At 56.1% G+C, this 18,469-nt stretch overlaps 6 protein-coding genes across 6 annotated transcripts; 3 read left to right on the plus strand and 3 right to left on the minus strand.

The window, feature by feature from the left end:
• Positions 1–1,383: 1,383 nt before the first annotated feature.
• Positions 1,384–2,942, minus strand: JN550_011339 (uncharacterized protein; the record flags this gene model as incomplete). The annotated part of the gene is made up of 3 exons (XM_049309693.1): positions 1,384–2,566; positions 2,629–2,813; positions 2,895–2,942. 3 exons carry the CDS (start codon positions 2,940–2,942, stop codon positions 1,384–1,386), a joined length of 1,416 nt encoding a protein of 471 aa, XP_049166693.1.
• Positions 2,943–3,766: 824 nt separating this feature from the next.
• Positions 3,767–5,569, plus strand: JN550_011340 (uncharacterized protein; the record flags this gene model as incomplete). The annotated part of the gene is made up of 1 exon (XM_049309696.1): positions 3,767–5,569. The coding sequence occupies one exon, from the start codon at positions 3,767–3,769 to the stop codon at positions 5,567–5,569; it is 1,803 nt and encodes a 600-aa protein (XP_049166694.1).
• A 371-nt stretch (positions 5,570–5,940) lies between these two features.
• Positions 5,941–7,016, minus strand: JN550_011341 (uncharacterized protein; the record flags this gene model as incomplete). Its single annotated transcript, XM_049309697.1, has 3 exons — positions 5,941–6,591; positions 6,658–6,799; positions 6,946–7,016. 3 exons carry the CDS (start codon positions 7,014–7,016, stop codon positions 5,941–5,943), a joined length of 864 nt encoding a protein of 287 aa, XP_049166695.1.
• A 2,359-nt stretch (positions 7,017–9,375) lies between these two features.
• Positions 9,376–10,824, plus strand: JN550_011342 (uncharacterized protein; the record flags this gene model as incomplete). Its single annotated transcript, XM_049309698.1, has 1 exon — positions 9,376–10,824. The coding sequence occupies one exon, from the start codon at positions 9,376–9,378 to the stop codon at positions 10,822–10,824; it is 1,449 nt and encodes a 482-aa protein (XP_049166696.1).
• Positions 10,825–12,728: 1,904 nt separating this feature from the next.
• Positions 12,729–14,373, plus strand: JN550_011343 (uncharacterized protein; the record flags this gene model as incomplete). Its single annotated transcript, XM_049309699.1, has 2 exons — positions 12,729–13,552; positions 13,662–14,373. 2 exons carry the CDS (start codon positions 12,729–12,731, stop codon positions 14,371–14,373), a joined length of 1,536 nt encoding a protein of 511 aa, XP_049166697.1.
• A 723-nt stretch (positions 14,374–15,096) lies between these two features.
• On the minus strand, positions 15,097–15,927 carry JN550_011344 (uncharacterized protein; the record flags this gene model as incomplete). The annotated part of the gene is made up of 2 exons (XM_049309700.1): positions 15,097–15,831; positions 15,919–15,927. The coding sequence occupies 2 exons, from the start codon at positions 15,925–15,927 to the stop codon at positions 15,097–15,099; spliced, it is 744 nt and encodes a 247-aa protein (XP_049166698.1).
• Between the last annotated feature and the right edge of the window lie 2,542 nt (positions 15,928–18,469).

Genomic DNA, 18,469 nt, shown 5'->3' on the forward strand with positions numbered 1-18,469 from the left:
ATTGCAGTTCCGTCCCTGCCAGTGACCAAGGTTCTGGGATAGCCCGTGAGAAAGAAGCTGTCCCGAGCATGGAGCTATGACTCTAGAGTATCTCCAATGCTACATGGCCAGCACAGGAGCTACCAGTACGAGTAATTACCTCGGAATCGTGCCGGAGTCCAGATCTAATGAGCACGTCTGGTTCTATTTTTGTCCAGGTCCGCGCATAATTATAGATTAAGCTTAAATAATAACTCAGCAGCTAGGATTCAGCTGACTGCAGCCGGCGCTTGCGGGCCGCCAAGACCCGGGAAGTCGTGAAGTTCTTCATACGTTTGTAGATGTTGGTATTAGAAACACTTGAGTGGTGTTTTTTTCTGGGGGTCGTGCCCATCCAGGTTGGCGACTAGCACGCCTCTTCAAATTTGCAAGAACTGCTCTAATGTTCATAATACCTGATTTCTCACCAATGTTTAGAAACGCGCCAGGAGGTAGAATGGTTCAAACTGAGGAGAATGGCGGTGCTTGATTTCGAGTTGTTGACCTCTCGTTCCGGCCGATAGTCCAATGGCGCATACTTTGCCATTTAGCCTCATTGCCGGCAATCAGGAGTCGGCCACCAAAGTTGGACGTCAAGCCCCACCCTTGCGGGCAATTCCGCACAGCAGTCGTGTGAGAATGCGATACGGAACTGAAAATTGAGGCTTGAGGCTTACAATATCTTCCCGCCCTTGCTGAATACGAGCTAACAGGGCTGATCAAACGCATGAGGTCGCGACGACGTCCGGGCTGGGGTAACCGACGTCAGCCAAACCTATGACTGGCCTGCGGTATATTGACCTCGGAGAGCACGATTTTGGCAATCTTGGCGGCGAGGACGAAATTCTTCGACTTGGTAGTAAGGTGTTATGATGTTCGTGGCCCGTAGACTTTGGATGTCCAGGTTGCCTGTGATGGAGCTGAACCACCAGTCTGGATCCCTTAGTGGCACTTCTAAATTTAAACCCAGGCGCGCATTATACAGGAGAATGATACCCTGTGAGGATTCATGGGCCAGTATATGTACCGCGGCTTGCAGATTGAATGCCCCAAGGTAACATCGACGGCCCCGCATTATGTTGCCCCGCGACAAGATGCCAAAGCCCGAGAGGGCCGAGTTGGAAGTCAACAAGGGATGATGAGGAGGTCAAATCAACGGTTCACGCGTTTTCAATATGCTATACGATTCTTGTTCTGTGTGTCATGTCGTCTCTTGCGAAAGCTGGCAGGCTTTTCCTAAGCCATCTCTACGTAAACTCCAGACAGGCTACGATGAAAGTAAAGTAAAAACAATGGCACTAGATAAAATAGAGTCTACTCATTCCCATAAATGTGAAACGCCCAAAGCTGCGCCGCCGTAACAACTTAAGCATTGAGCAGACCTTCCAAGTTGATGCTCTTGGGGCGCTCAATGGGAAGACCAAGTGCGCGATCCCAGATGAGCTGAGCCAGAGGACCCAATCCTCTGCTCACGCCGAAGGTCGCGGTGTAGTACAAGGTCTCGTGGAAGCCATAGTGATGGAACAAGACACCAGAGCTGGAATCAACGTTGGGGTAAGGGTTCTTGGTCTTGCCATGCTTCTTCAGCACTTCTGGGGCGATCTCGCTGTTCATCTTGACCAACCGAAACACGGGATCCTGTGCAATCTCGGGACGGGCGGCGGCATAGTCCATAAGAGCCTCAAATCGAGGGTCGGGCTTTCGGAGAACAGCATGACCGTAGCCTGGAACAACCCGGCCAGAGTTGAGAGTCGACCAAAGGTAGTCGTGGACTTCCTTCTCGCCGTAGTTATCTGGGATAGCCTCCTTCATCTGGATGATCCAACGGAGGACTTCCTGGGCGGCGAGTCCGTGCAGCGGCCCAGCAAGGCCCTGAAGACCTGCGCTATAACTCAGGAAGGGATCGCTGAGAGCGCTGCCTACTAGGTGTGTAGCATGGGCAGAAACATTGCCACCTTCGTGGTCGCCGTGAAGAGCCAGGTACAATCTCAAAAGGTCTTGGAAGTTTTCGTTCTCTTTGCCACCTTTGCCCAGCATAGCAGCGAAGTTGTAGGACCAGTCCTGGTCGATGTCAACATCAGCCGGGAGAGCACCGCCGCCACGGTAGGAGTTCTGGTAGATCTTGGCCGCAATAGTTGGAAGCTTCGCCAAAAGACTTATGCAGTCATCGAAAGTTGGCTCCCAGTAATCCGCCTTGTTCATGCCCCCCTCGTAGGCCTTTGCGAACTTGGAGGTGTAGTTCAAAGCGCTAACAGCAATGGCGAACTGGGTCATGGGATGCAGGTCCTTGGGAAAGTTGTCAAGCATCTTGTTGACAAAGTCGGGCAGGGATGCTTGTTCAGCGAGCTCTCTGGAGAATTGGCGGACCTGGGTGACAGAGGGGACTTTTCCGGTCAGCAACAGCCAGAACATGGCCTCGGGCAACATCTCGGTGCCGGTCTTGCCCTTGGGGAGTTCCTTTTGGCAATCCTTGATTGTGCGCCCATGGAACCGGATACCCTCGTTGGCGTCGAGAACAGACCCTTCCCAGACCATGGCCTTGAGTCCTCTAGTACGCCCAGTTAGCCGTAAGCCAATCGCATTCGATGCGGAGCTGGCAGTATCACAAACCTCATGCCACCAATGGTGTTCTCGATCTTGACCTCGCCGATGACCTTGGAGCCATTTGCCTTGACCTTCTTGAACAGCTCGCGCTTTGCGGGAATGACCTCTTTCAGAGTCTCCTTCAAGTCGGGTTCCGAGGAGGCGGAGTAGCATCGAGCTGCGGACAACGAGACGGCTTGGGCGGCCCGGGGCTTGAGGGAGCGGTATTAGTATACATTAATCACTTGTATAGACCCAGAATGCGATATGAGGTAGACAAAAAGTGGACTCACCCTCAGGGCCCCGAATGCCTTTGTCGTCGCTCTCAATTGAAGAACCATGATCAATCCACGATACTGTGTACTGTGAAAGAAAGACCTCGGCTATCGTTGCGTGCTACAATACGCTCACTGACTTGGGCTGCGTGTCAAGAAGACGATAGTCCTTAGCCCTCTTGGTCACTTGGAGCCGACTAGAGAAACGGAACGCAACACGGGAATCACGGCCCAGAAAAGTGTATTATGAGGGATCACACGAGGAATGGGCGAGCCAGAGATGGCCGACAAATTCCCAACCGCCTTTTGAAGCTCGGCGTCAGGACAGCCCGGAAAGCGACATGTGGGGGAGGGGAGCTTGACGCTCGGTGGGCCGCCATCCCCCGCATCAACCGAGGGAAACCGGCGCGGTCTGGCGTCGGGGTTTGGGGGGGATATTCTGTCTCAGTGGAGCCCCCCAGGCCCCCTATGCTGCCCATGGCCCCATAGCCGGGGGGAGGATCCCCTCGTTCCCCATCGCTCACCGCAATTGTCCAATAGCCAGCAGCCTGCCTCTCTCCCAGACCGAGCCCCCAGTCAGGCCAGTCCAATCGGCAATCTGTTGCCGCATAGCCAAGGTCCAAGCCGAGCTGGCCCAGTCGTCCGCTCAGAGGTGGCGGCGGTGGTGCGTAGTTAACCGTCAGAAGCTCGGGCGACTGGCCGTCTAGAAGAAGATCGCACCGCGCGGACTGCGTCAACCCTGAGATATCCGACCTCCGAGATACGGCCGCTTCTTGCTAAGAACCGTCCCTCGCTTGTGATGTGGTGGTCGATTTGAACCCTTGTCTTTCTTCTGCCACCCTCAATTTCGAAGCGTATACTGAGATTCCACGGCGGGTGCCTCGACCACGATGCTTCGCCGAGCCTTAACCCGGGTTCCCCGAAGGGCAGCTCTCACAACTCGCGGAACACCGACTGCCATTGCCATCGCCCGACCACTGTCGACCACAATCTGCAGAATGTCTCTGCCACCCGTCCAGCCTCCGGTCTCGACCGCTCTGCCCTCCGACGCGTTCCAGCTTCTCCCCGAGACGGAAAAGGCCGGCACCGCGGAGGACGCCCTCTACGAGCAGCAGATCAAGGAAGTCGAAGCATGGTGGGCCAGTCCCCGGTACGAGGGCATCAAGCGGCCTTACACGGCTGCCGATGTCGTCTCGAAACGCGGCTCGCAGCTTCAGACCTACCCGAGCTCGCTCTCGGCCAGGAAGCTGTTCAACCTCATTAAAGAAAAGGAGTCCAAGGGCGAGCCCATCCACACGATGGGCGCCATAGACCCGGTTCAGATGACGCAGCAAGCGCCGCACCAGGAAGTGCTGTACTTGTCCGGCTGGGCCTGCTCCTCCGTTCTCACGACGACAAATGAAGTCTCGCCCGACTTCGGCGATTACCCTTACAACACTGTCCCCAACCAGGTGCAGCGCATGGCCAAGGCACAGTCGATGCATGACCGGAAGCAGTGGGATCTGCGCAGGAAGCTATCAGCCGAGGAACGCGCGAAGACGCCGTACGTGGACTACTTCAGACCCATTATTGCAGATGGCGACACAGGCCACGGCGGACTCAGCGCAGTGCTCAAGCTCGCGAAACTCTTCGCAGAAAATGGTGCCGCTGCCGTACACTTTGAGGACCAGCTTCACGGTGGCAAGAAGTGCGGACATCTTGCAGGCAAAGTTCTCGTACCTACAGGGGAGCACATCAACAGGCTCCTGGCCGCTCGCTTCCAATGGGATGTGATGGGCTCCGAGAACCTGGTAATTGCTCGCACCGATTCCGAAAGCGGCAAGCTGCTTTCGAGCGCCATCGACGTGCGAGATCACGAGTTCATCCTAGGCATTGCCGAGGAGGGTATTGCACCGCTGGCAGAGACCTTGCAGGCCATGGAGGCATCGGGCGCATCGGGACCAGAGATCGATGCGTTCGAAGCTAGCTGGGTCAAGAAGACACGCCTGGTAACCTTTGACGAAGCTGCAGTGGAGCAGATGAAGGCTCAGGGCGTGTCCCAGGACAAGATCGACGCCTACACAAAGGCGGTCGAGTCCGACAGCAACCTGGGCATCTCCAAGCGCCGCGAACTCGCCAACCAACACGTTGAAAAGCCCATTTACTTTGACTGGGATATTCCGCGCACCCGCGAGGGCTTCTACCACTTCCGCGCAGGCATGCAGGCGGCCACTAAGCGCGCGCTCGCCTTTGGCCCCTACGCGGACCTGCTCTGGGTCGAGACGGGCGACCCGAACGTCGAAGTCGCGGCTAAGCTCGGCTGCGCCGTCCGGTCCGTCTTCCCGGGCAAGGGCCTGGTGTACAACCTCTCGCCATCCTTCAACTGGATGTCGCACGGGTTCACCGACGAGACGCTGAAGTCGTTCATCTGGGACATTGCCAAGGAGGGCTTCGTGCTGCAGCTCATCTCCCTGGCCGGCCTACACAGCACCGCAACTATCTCCAACGAGCTCGCCAAGGAGTACAAGAAGGATGGCATGCTGGCGTATGTGAATCTGGTGCAGAGGCGGGAGAAGGAACTGGGCTGCGACGTCCTGACGCACCAGAAATGGAGCGGCGCCAGCTACATTGATGGGATCCTGGGAGCCATCCAGAGCGGCAGCAGTGGCAGCAAGAGCATGGGCGAGGGCAACACGGAGGGCCAGTTCCACTGAAGATCGGAGTAGAGCGTGACGATGGAAGGCGACCTGTAGCATTGAATGGCGTTAGGGGATTGTGAGACTTAAAACTTTTTTGTGGTCAATGACAGTGTAGTGCGAGAGTTTGTCGTTGGTAAATGATGATAAATTTCTGCACAAAGCACAGTCTGAATGATATCTAGGCCATGAAACTGACATCGCATGCTATGCCGCGTAGTGAAAACCCACAAACCGTTACACTGAACATCATGCGCGACGCAAACCAGCCCAGACTCCATTCTCCCGGATAAGTATGCATGGCCTTTTGACCAGACCCGATCACCCTGACCGCCGTCCCATCCGTGTCATTCCTGCGTGTTTCTAGATCACTCCGATATCATATGCAATCACAGCTCCGTCTTGGAGGCGTTGTTGACGGGGGCGGCCGTGGGCTGGCCCTCGGGGGTGACGTAGGCCTTGGTCATGCCGCCGTCGACCACCATCTCGTGTCCGTTGACGAAGCTCGCCTCGTCGCTGGCCAGGAACAGCACGGCGTTGGCCTGCTCGATGGCCTCGCCGAAGCGGCCGGTGGGGAAGTGGATCTCGCGGCGCAGGCGCTTGGGGGCGTCGTCGCCGAGCCAGTCTTGCAGGAGCGGGGTGTTGAGGGGTGCCGGGCACAGGCTGTTGAAGCGGAAGCCCTCACGCGCGTGGACGATGGCCAGCTCGCGCGTCATGGCCAGCACGGCGCCCTTGGACGCCGTGTAGGCGAGCTGCGGCGTGGCCGAGCCGACCAGGGCCACGACCGAGGCCGTGTTGATGATGCTGCCCTTGGTCTTGTTGTGCTTGCGCAGCGACAGCACGGCGTGCTTGGAGCCGTACCAGACGCCCTTGACGTTGATGTCCATGGTCAGGTCCCAGATCTTCTCGGGCGTGCCGACGGCGTCGTCGTCCTGCGCGTGCATGATTCCGGCGTTGTTGAAGATGACATCCAGGCCGCCCCACGCGTCCAGCGATTCGACGGCGGCCTGCACCTGGGCTTCCTTGGAGACGTCGCAAACCTGAGGGGAACCGATCAGCGGTATGCGCTACGGGGGATGTCGCAGCGACGGGGTTCGCAGACGTACCAGTGTCTCTACGCGGCCGGCATGAGGGACGAGCTGTGTGACCTTCGCCTTTGCCTTCTGTAGGGCAGGCTCTGAGATATCGGTCATCAGGATGTTTGCGCCCTCCCTCGCAAACAAGATCGAGGTCTCAAGACCGATGCCGCTGGGAATAGTTAGCCATCACGGGCCGCACATCGCTGCTGCTGAATCCAACGGCGTGTGCGACTGCGCAGACGCAAGCCCCGTCTGTCGGGCCACGCAGACGCCGCGCCGGTGGCGTGAGGGAACAAAGATTGGCGGTGGTCTTACCCAGCAGCTCCGGTGATGATGGCGTTCTTGCCAGAAAGACGGCCCTTGGCGACGTCCACGATAGATCCCATCTTGACGGTTCGGTGGTTGGGGTTGTGAGTTGTAGTCAGGGGAATAGGAAAGCAAGAGAGAGAAGATCTAGAGAGACAATGCGAGGTACCACAGAGGACGTTTACCAGGTGAAGGAGAGAAGCAGGACAGGAGGCCAAACACACGACGTAGGGATGGGCGGTTTTACAATTAATCTTCCAATGTCGGTGAACCACGGTCTAGCAGCTGATACCTACCTGGACGAATCGAATGAGTCAAGAGGAAACGAAATACACCCGTGGGAGATAACGGTCAGGCCGGCAGCCCCCCGCCAGGCTGGACCCCTTCACGAGTCCGGTGCCCTAGCCATCCAGCCATCAAGCATCTGAGCGTGTGGCATGCTGGCATGTATTCCGTCGGCGAGCAGATCTCTGGGTGTTGGGCCCCGTGGAACCAGGAGGGGTCCTTTCCGAGAACGGCGGCGAGATGACATTGCGTTGGCGCAGATAGTCGTCTCTGCCATCTCTTATCGGCCAGTCAGCGGGGAGGACCCCAGCTCGATCGCCCGTTCCGGCCATCCACATTCGACGCTGGTTGCTGGTTCGCCCGCATGCACGCAGCAAGGTTTCACGGTCTATCCCCGCGGTCGCCTCTCGATAAGAGCCGCCTTGATAGCGAAGATGTGCCATTTCCAGACAAGCCAGAGAGTGGTACGGCAAGATGGGCACCTACTAAGTTACGGCGGACGCTTCACAGGGGACTCGTGGTGACGCCCTCTCTTGCTATTTCTACACACTCAATGCATCGTCTCACTTGCAACCTACTTGGTACTTTTGAATGTCGTTCCTCTCAGCTGCCCGCTTGCCCACCGGTGTTACGCCCTCCCGCCTCCCCATGTGGTGGTTCGTGCAACTAGCTCGCCAAGGGGGGAGCCCACGAGGTTTCGACTTGTAATTGAATGGTAATAGAAACACCCACTTACAAACCACATGTGTACCTTTTCGGCATCTCGCCATCCAATGCTTATCTGGCAGCATCGGTGATTGGCGAGGAGAGACCTTCCCCCATCGTGGAAACGGATTCCACGGGCTACCGGTCGGTATCAGCTGTAACTATCGTGATCTTCAGGCGGACCCCGCGGCCATCGAGTCATGGTGGCAGAAAACGGGGTTTCGGGTCGGCGGGCCTCCCGAGAGCGACGTTTGACAGCCAGCGGGCGCCGCCACTTGGATGGCAATGACTTGAAGGAAAATACTTCCGCATGGAGATGTAGTCAGCAGCCCTCCTTTCAAACATTTCTACAATGTATGCTGACTCGTGCGGAAGACACCAGTCGGATCTTGGCACGTTCAATGCTGCGTCTGACAAGACCCGTGGACCGAATGCGCGTGTGGATCTGAGCGGCCGCCTTCCGCCCATGGTGTGGTTCACTAACTAGGGGGCCTACGTCACGCATCCCTTGCTCTGCGTTGCGCGGCCTACCATCTATACTCGTAGCCTCAACGTGGAAGAATTGACTCTTGACGACGCATGCGCTGCAATGGCTATCTAGATGATAACCATTCATGCCTAGCGAATTGAACGCAACTTTGTATGTCGCTCGGAACGATGCAAGCCTGAGCCACAAGCGGTGCCTGTTACTGCCATGGGAAATGACGTATGACTGCATTTGGGAGGGACGGTTCGGAGGTCCCCTACTAGAAATAAAAAGGGTCTCTCCTAGACCCTCAGAGCCTCTCATAACTTCCATAGTCAAGAGTGCCTACTGACTATAGCATACGATGAGATTTCTGGAGCAACACAGGTTGTTCGTTGACCCTGTCAAAACTGGCGTCCAATCGTAGCCAGGTGTCCTTTGTATACCAGCCAGCCCTCGACTACTAGCGCCCTGGTGGCTTTCGTGCTAATGACAAGGCCAGGTTACGTACCTAGCTTATCGCAAGCCGGGCATGGATTCTGACGGCCCCCGAGTCCAGTCAATGGTTCCGGGTTATCGTGATCAAGCCCACGCAAGCTCGGATACACCTCCTCTGCCAGCCACTAGTTACGCAAGGTCGTGGTATCTCGTTGCAACGTCCAGCGCTCACTCACAACAACTGCACCTTTCAATCCTTGACACCCGACTTCGTCGCTCTTTTTTCGTTTGCGATCACAGCTCGTGACAATCGACGGTCGACAGTAGCCCATCACTTACTCACTGCTTGGCCAGGCCGTTAAAAACGCTACGTCATCGTTCCCTCGCACGATATCGCACTCCCTTCAACCAAACACCCACGAGATCGTCTGGGCCCGGCTATACCATCCGACATCGTGGAGCTCGCACGAGTTGCCTATATATACCAGAGACGTCGCGGGCTTTCTGCCTCGTCCCTCCTGCGATAGAGCCATTGTCGGCCCACCATGGCCCCCGACAAAGTCACCGTTGAGACTCTGCCAGAGCTCCTCAAGAATGACACCAAGGTTAAACTGGCCGGTGTCGATGCCGATGGAGTGCTCCGAGGAAAACTGATCTCCAAGAACAAGTTCCTCTCCGTTGCCAAGTCGGGCTTCGGTTTCTGCTCTGTCATCTTCGGCTGGGATATGCATGACCAGACCTACTTTGAAGAGCTCAAGGTCAGCAACAAGGAGAACGGCTACCACGACATTATTGCCATTCCCGACCTAAGCACCTTCCGGCGCATTCCCTGGGAGGACGACGTGCCCTTCTTTCTGGTCAGCTTTTTCGACCCCGACACCGAGGAGCCCATCTGTGCGTGCCCACGAGGCCTGCTGCAGACACAGCTGGATAAGCTCAGGAAGCAGGGCTTTGATGCCATGGCCGGCGCAGAGTTCGAGTTCTATCAGTTCAAGACTCCCCCGACCACCGCTGGCGAGTCGAACCCCTCGGCAGCTGCGTTCCTGCGCGACAATCCGCCGCACGCTCTGCCTGCCTTGACGGAAGGCATGTTTGGCTACAGTCTCACCCGTCCCATCCACAACAAGGACTACTACTATGACATCTTCGACTCGTGTGCCAAATTCCAATGCGACATCGAGGGCTGGCATACGGAGAGCGGGCCGGGTGTCTTCGAGGCGGCGCTAGAGTTTGGGCAGATTAGCGGTATGGCCGATCGAGCTGCTCTGTTCAAGTACGCTGTCAAGTCCATTGGCACAAAGTACGGCATCACGCCGTGCTTCATGGCGAAGCCTCGACACGGTCTGCCCGGTAACAGCGGGCATGCCCATGTCTCCGTCGTCGACAAGGACAAGAAGAACCTGCTCTGCCGCGAGACCAAGGATGAGAATGCCCCGTGGTCCGACATTGCCTACCTGAGTGATCTGGGTCGCCATTTCCTGGCTGGCCTAATCGAAGGTCTGCCTTACATTATGCCCATGCTTGCCCCCACGATCAACAGCTACAAGCGACTTGTCGAGAACTTCTGGGCACCTGTCACTGTTTCGTGGGGTCTGGAGCACCGCGCTGCCTCCATTCGGTTGATTTCGCCGCCGACCTGCAAGCCTGGTGCAACGAGATTCGAGGTCCGCGTGCCAGGCGCCGACACGAACTCCCACTATGTGATGGCAGCCATCCTCGCGTTGGGCTGGCGCGGCGTGGAGAAGAAGCTGGAGATCAAGCTTCCGCCTCTGGGCAAGGGCCAGGATGTCGGCGGCGGCGCAGACCAGGGCGCTCGACTGGCCAAGAACCTGAAGGATGCAACGGACCTGTTCATGGCCAAGGACAGCATTGCGCGTGAGGTGTTTGGTGATGAGTTCGTTGATCACTTCGGTGGCACCAGGCGCCACGAGATCCGCCTGTGGGACGAGGCTGTCACCGACTGGGAGCTCAAAAGATATATCGAGACTGTCTAGATGGCGTGCGTACGTACGTTGCTGCCGATGGGCGAAATGCTATTAGGGCGCGGAGCATTTACTGATATCCACTTGTCACTCAGATTTATTACTGCGTTATGCTAATGCGATGTGATGCGGCGATCACATGCTATAGCTCGTGCTATAGACGCGAATATACACACAGATACGAACGTCCTTGACGAAATCCATGAACTAGTCATTTCTTCTTATGAGCCATCTGGGACGACCACATATCTTACTGGCCTGAGCGGAGCAACGTTGTCTCCTCATTATGACTCTCTCTCGTCGTGAAACTGCATCGATCAAGGAACCTCTCGTGGAGACAACAGATCAGGGCCGTGTAGCAACGTTCACTTGTGTATCATGGATCAACTTGAAGCCTACGAACAATGCCATATTTGGATTAGTTGAACACACGGTCATCCTGTATTCTCTCCATCGATTTCTGCGGACCCCACATGTCAAGAACCACATTCCTTCGTGATGATGACTTTGCCCAGCACGCAGTGGATTGCAAAGGCTTGCATCGCATACCAGCTCCACACGCCATCGCCACAGAATACGAAGTGGCATGCAGATCTCTCTTGACATACCAAACCTGAGAAAGAGGCGGTATATATATTTTCCAGAGGCGAAAAGTGTGTGCCGTCTTGTCTGCACTCAACTCGGTTCCAGTCCCGACAAATAGAGTTGGTAAATAGCTGCCAAGTAGGTCATATTTGATGTTTTACATTATATAATCTTGTCTGGCCGTGAATGGCGAAGCCACCCAATCTCGGGCTTCTCACGAATTCGGGTGTTGCGGCTGGTGGGTTCTCTCATACCAAGCTGCTGGGCGCGTTTTATGCGCCGGCAAGACCCCGCCATTAAGATTAAGATTAAGAAATGCTGCCATCCCCCATCAGGACGGCGGACAAGAGACCGGTTGATTGGGATCTGTGACGAGAGGCGAGCTACGGGCGCTCGTTGGCGGGTTTGGCGGAGTCGCTAGACCGCAGAGGGCTTGGTTTCGAGGGCCGTTTCCCAGGGGTTGGTTACAGATTCCCCATCGCCCCCATCATTCCCAAGAGCCCCTGTCCCGTCCAAGCCGTCAAATCCAGGTTGCAAAGCAGGGTCTCTGGTGGCCTCCGACGAATCGCAGGCCCGGGAATCCAGGCCCAATGCAGGAACGGGACGCCGAGGCGCCAGGGGGGGAGATGCTACCCAGACTTGCCTATCATCCCTTTTTTGGGCCTCACCTGAAGGAGGCCAATTCCGCAGGAAAAGACAAAGTCGATAAGACTCCGAAAGTCTTTCAACGGCGCCGTTGAACCGTCGCTTTCTTTGTTCATACACAATCGAAGATCGCAGTCTCTCATTTCCACAACTCTTGAAGTCGTCAGATCAGCCGCCAGAGGTGTAATCGCACAACCAAGATCGATCACTATCTCTGGACCGAGCAGTATCCAAGCTCTCGTGGCGAGCTCATCTGAAACCGCCTTCAACTGCACCTCCCCCAAATCGACACTGCCGAACGCTCCCCCTGCAGACAGACACGCCTTGCGCCCCCAACCCCCGAACAAAGTTGACGCCATTTCGCTATCGATTCTATTCTCTATAGTCAGGCTGCGGGCTTTCGTACCGCGTCCTACACTTTCATCGTCCATCCTCAATCGATTAATGCGCTCAAGCTAGCCTTCGAGCTTCACTGAGAAGACCATGCTTTGGACAACATAACGCTCATTTACGACTTGATACCATACGCACTCGGAAGCTCTGCAATAGAGCCTGTGTTCAACTCTGCCCTGATTGATTCGGGCCCACACGATCCTTTTCCATATCAGTTCGCGAACCAACTACGCGATCTTTCTTCTACAGTTCCTATAGCGAAGCAGTCTCGCCGACTGCTCTATAATCAAGCCATGACGCGATCAACCTCGTGGCTCTCGGCCTCTGCGCTGCTGGTTTCTCTTCTCTCCTCGCCCGCCACCGCGCAGCTTCACACCGACTGCAACCCGACGTTGAAGGACTGCCCTGCAGACCCTGCGTTCGGCACTGCACACACATTCAACTTCAACGCGACACCGGCAACCGGCCTCTTCAAGACGTCGGCAGGCACCGTCGACTACTCGGCCGCGAACGGAGCCAAATTCACCATTCCAAAGCAGGGATACTCGCCCACGCTTGCGACCCAATTTTACATCTTCTGGGGCCGCGCCGAAGTCATCCTCAAGGCCGCCAACGGCACCGGCATCATCAGCTCGATCGTGCTGGGAAGCGACGACCTTGACGAGATCGACTGGGAGTTCAAGGGTGGCGACACGGCCAACGCCTACACAAATTACTACGGCAAGGGTGTTACCGAAAACAACGGCGATAACGGCTTGACCGTCCCCGTCACTGGAAACGTCCAGACCGAGTGGCACAACTACACCAATGTCTGGACCAAGGACAAGCTAGAGTGGTGGTTGGACGGCAAACTCGTCCGTACGCTGACCCCCGCCGAGTCTGCCAGCCACAACCAGACCTTTCCTCAGACTCCCATGAAGCTGAGTATGGGCATCTGGGCCGGTGGCGACAGCAGCCAGAGCAAGGGCACCATTGACTGGGCTGGCGGCGCCACGAACTACGACACCGCTCCCTTCACCATGTACGTGCAGAGCGCCCGAGTCGAGGACTACTCAAAGGGCAAGGAGTACGTCTACGGCGACCGGTCTGGAAAGTGGGAAAGCATCAAGATCGTAGAGTAAGTTCCAATCCCTAATCCAATGGCCCCACCGAATACCATCTCCTGGGTCGGAAGCAGAACGAGTTTGAGAAAAGAAACCAGCGGCGACTGACATATGACGCCACAGACCGACAGCCAACTCGACCGCCATCGACAACCTCAACAAGCCGGCCGAGGAGGAGGACAAGTCCATCAGCGAGAAGTGGGACGAGCTGTCGTCTGGGGCCAAGGGCGGCGTGTACGCGGGCGGCGTCGGCGTCGTGGCCATCGCCTTCCTGGCGCTGCTGTTCTACTACCTGCGGCAGCGCAAGCGCGGCAAGGCCGAGGCGGCGCTGGCGGCCAAGAACCAGGAGTACGAGCGCCTCGAGCTGGACCGCTTCAAGAAGGAGGGCCGCGACCCGGACGCCCTGGCCTACGAGGGCGCCGAGTACGACGCCGCCACCATGCGCAAGGACGGCATGGTCTCGACCGCCGCCTACACCGTGCCCTCGGCCGACCACGACGACCACTACGCCCGCAGCAACTCGCTGCAGGGCGCCCCGCAGGCCGGCGCCTGGGATCCCACGTCGCCGGCCCCCGGCGCCCCGGCCCCCCTGCGCAACAACAGCTTCGGACCTGCCTCGCCAGTCTCACCTGCCCGCAACTTTTCGTCACCCGTCCACAGCGTGCACAACGGCGGCTATTCCGGCGTCGATACCAGGATGGCCAGCCCGGGGCCGAGCCCGTACAACTCGCCGCAGAGCCCTGCTGGTGGCGGGTACGGCAATGGCGGCACTGGATACGGCGGTGCCAACAATGGCTACTGGAACGGCAATGGCAACGGCAACGGGTACAGGTGATGAGGCTGTACCGTCCTTTGCCGGACGGTGTAAGACGTTCTGTTCCCCATGCGCTGCATAATTGCCACGTCTCTGGGGGTTTTCTCTCTTTTCCTTGTATTTTTTCACGAAATTATCTGAGCCCGGTTTCCCTTCTATCGCACACAGTTGGATTTGGGAATTTTGAGGTGTAAATAGTGCGGCTCTTGTTTAGAAAGGAGTGTATGTCGGGAAGTCAAGCTACGGATTGGTGTCTTAGAGCGATGAGTATGTAGCTGGCATAGCGCTTGAGCGGAAACCCTGAATGAAATACGGATACCCAATGGCTTTTACTTTTCACTCGTTTGTCCGGTTGTCCGGTCACATCATGAACCACGTGTCGATGTCTCAAACTCAAGTGCGGTCGCAACCGACATCGGTGGTGGGCAGCAGGCAGGAAAAGGAAATATTCAATCACGAGGCCTTTCATGCCGGCCCATGCTTACTAGGGAGGTCAAGTTGCACAGCATTCATGTTCACACGTGTCTTACGTGAAGGCGACATCACATCTTGCCCGAAAATGGCTCTCAGTTGGATTCTATGGAGAATCTATGGTCATGAATCGTTGCAGAAGTCCCTCGTGTGTTCATACTAAAGCATATTCGCTGGCTTTTGACTCCTGAACCGGCTAAGCATCGCAGTACAAAGGAAACGATCCCCCAGGTCAAAGTTTGAGAAGGGGCGATCTGATCGGGTGGGCTTTGCTTACAGCGACTCGATCTTCTTGAGGCACTCCGGGAACTCCTTCCAGTCGTACATGATGACGGCAGCGTTGCACTGCTCCTTCAAGACCTTGGCCATCTGCTCCATCTTCTCCTTGCCCTCCTCGATGCCGTAGACGCCGACATAGCCGATCAGGGGGATGCCGGCACGCATGGCGGCAGTGGCGCCGCTCTTGCTGTCCTCGACGGTGACGCAGTCCTTGTTGGCGACGCCCAGCTTCTCGCAGGCAAAGTTGTAGATGGCGGGGTCGGGCTTGCTGGAGGGCTTGTCCATGGAGGTGGCGGCGCTGTAGACGTGCTCGTCCTTGAAGTAGTGGTCGATGCCGGTCTTCTTGATGCTGGCGACGACGCGGGGCTTGGCCGAGGTGCTGACGACGGACATGGGGTAGCCCTGCTGCTTCACCCACTCGAGCATCTCGGGGACGCCGGGGCAGGGCTGGCACTTCTCACTCAGCTTGGCAGTGACAGCGCCGAGCTCACGGTCGACGTAGGTGTCAACCTCGTCGGGGGTCATGGTGAAGTCGTGCTTCTTCTGCAGGCCGACCAGCATGCCGCGGAAGTTGTGGCCGACAAAGTCCTCGAGGAGCTGGTCGACCGTGTAGCGATCAGACTTGCCCCATTTCTCGAGGACCTCGTTGGTCAGGTCGGTGCAGGCCTCGAAGGCCAGACGCTCCGACAGACACAGGGTGTTGTCGCAGTCCAAGAGAACGTACTTGACCTGCAGCGGGGGGACTCTGTGTCAGCAATGCTCAAGTTAAGTGAGTTCGGGGCAATTCATGAACGCATGAGCTTGGGAAGGACGTACACGAGGCATTTTGAGTGACGTAATGACAGTCGGTCGTGAGAGAGCTATCTGGTGGGTTTGTTGTGGGTGGGTGGGTGAGTGAGCGAGGGGATCTCTAGAAAAGGTGAGACCGACGTGAAGAAAAGTGAATCACGCAAAATCTAGGAAGATGCAATGTGTTCAGAAACAGAAGGAGGCAGTGTGAAACTGGCAATGGATGAGGTTGCAGGAAGAGGAGGAGGAGGAGGCTTTTGTGATTGTTTTATTCCTTCCGGACTGCAGTGAGGCGCGGACTTCCCATTCACCTACCTGCATCAATGCACCCGACAGCTGCTGCCCCTCCAAATCCATTCACTTCGGCGCGCGGGCGGCACTCTGCAAGTGGGCTGAGCTAAAGGCGGGGTAGTGAGACGTTCTCGCCCGTTACGACCGCCCGGGGCCAATCGCCAGCCCCCAACGGGCCATGCTGACAGGGGGAACCAGCGGATTGCACGTCGTAAAACGGTCGTCGCCAACAGCAACAAACAAGACTATGCGAGCCTCTGCGAGTGCTTTTTGGCACAAGCCATGTATAAATTCAAGACTAGACTCCAGCTCGTGGACACAATGGTCACTAGCCAGTACGGACGGGGGCTAATCAACTGGTGGTTTTCGCTAGCTAGGTCCACCTGGCGACATAGCTGGTAGGTAACTTGACGCAACTTAACGCAGGGATGAACCAAAGTGCCTGGCAGTCCCGACCTAACGTAGATCCCCGGCACAGCGGCCGATGATGTGCATAGGAGGGGCCCGTTTACTCCGTAGAACCATGGGGAATTACCTCCATCCATGTTATCACAACAGCCGTATCGTGGACCAGCATTCCCGTAGGCAATGCCTCATGTGTACTGCTTAAACGACATTTGATCTTGCTCTTTTCTTATCGGCCAAAAACCCACACCAAGACATCTTGTATGCTTGTTTCCATGGGGGAGGTGAGAGACGTTCTCACCAATTGTGGCCAAACTCCCATCCGGTGACCGGGCTTTGAATGTCGCAGCAAGATTTCTGTGAGGCTCCCTAAGTGCTTTTTGGAGCACTATTGGGCGCAGACCCCACCGAACAACTCCACGAGATGTGTTGTGCGGAAATCTGCCAGTTCAATGCAGATCAGATTGTTGGTGAAATGCGGATTAACCTTTCTTTGTTTGCCTAACCACGATTCTTTGATCCAGACAACAGGCCTGACAAGTTGCCCCCGCCATCCGAGATGGCTAAAAGCGTTTTGCAGGTCCAAACCCACTCGGCCGCATCTGCATCTGGTCGCAGCATAATGGATCATGATATCAGCCCACACGAACAGCCCAACCCTCGCCCGGTTCACGAACACGCGGAAAACGATACTACAATAAGCAGGAGCTTCACTTTAAGGTCTTTGATCTCGGGGCTCGTTATTGGTACATTGATCAATCTATCTAACACATACTATGGGCTTCGCGTAGGCGCGGGGAGTCAGATGTCTATGGTGTCTGGACTCATTGGTTTCATAGGTTTCAGGCTGGCATCGAGGTATACGACAAATAATTTCTCACTGGAAGAGAATGCTCTGGTAGTTAGCGTTGCCACAGCTACTGGTTGCATGCCAATCACTGTTGGATTCGTTGGCATTATCCCAGCACTAGAGTTTCTTGTCCTGCCCTCAGAAAACGGACCAGTGGAAATGAACGTCGGCCGACTGATGCTCTGGTCGGGAAGCCTAGGCTTCTTTGGGATCGCATTTGCGTATTGCTTCAGATCACACTTCATTGAACGCGAGCATTTGCCTTGGCCTGGGCCTCGAGCAACTGCACAAATGATCAGAAGTCTGCATGACAACTCTGCACAAGACAGTCGAAGTCCTCGCATAATCTCAGAAACGCAGCCTCTTGTTGGCCACCATGGAACTAGTCCTGATGGACACAGCGATGCTGAACAGGAAGAGCGCGATCCGTTGCTTTCCAGCCGGAAAGCCGTCGAATGGCGGCCGGGCATGCAGAAGCTCTGTCAAGGTGCTATTCTATCCGGAGGCATTGTAAGTAACCCCGCCTGGTAGATAACTTGCCATCAGCTCTAATCTGGTGCAGTCAATTCTTGCGTACTTTATACCAGTGCTTCATGAACTACCGCTATTCGGTTCTGAAGCGGCACATACATGGTTATGGACGCTAGATATTTCCCCCGGTTCTTTGGCCAAGGCGTGATCATCGGACCTTCTATCGCCATGCACATGCTGTTGGGTACCATTGTAGGCTGGGGCATTCTCTCACCACTTGCCAAACGCAAGGGCTGGGCACCTGGCGAAGTCGATGATTGGTCTAACGGTTCACGAGGCTGGATCATATGGATCAGTCTAGCCTCGCTTTTCGCCGACGTAATAGTTAAACTTATATGGTTCACTGGTCGGCCGCTTTTGAACATTTACGAAACGAGATCACTTTTCCAAAGAGGTGCCGATAACCAAAATTCAAGAGCTACAGCAGAACTCTCCGGATCAAAGAACGCAAGTAATAATGGGTATCCATATCGCTTGCCCTCGCGTGCATTAGCGATTGGC

This window comes from Neoarthrinium moseri (assembly GCF_022829205.1).
Source record: "Neoarthrinium moseri strain CBS 164.80 chromosome Unknown scaffold66_Wmoseri_CBS_16480, whole genome shotgun sequence".
NCBI classification, from domain to species: domain Eukaryota; kingdom Fungi; phylum Ascomycota; class Sordariomycetes; order Amphisphaeriales; family Apiosporaceae; genus Neoarthrinium; species Neoarthrinium moseri.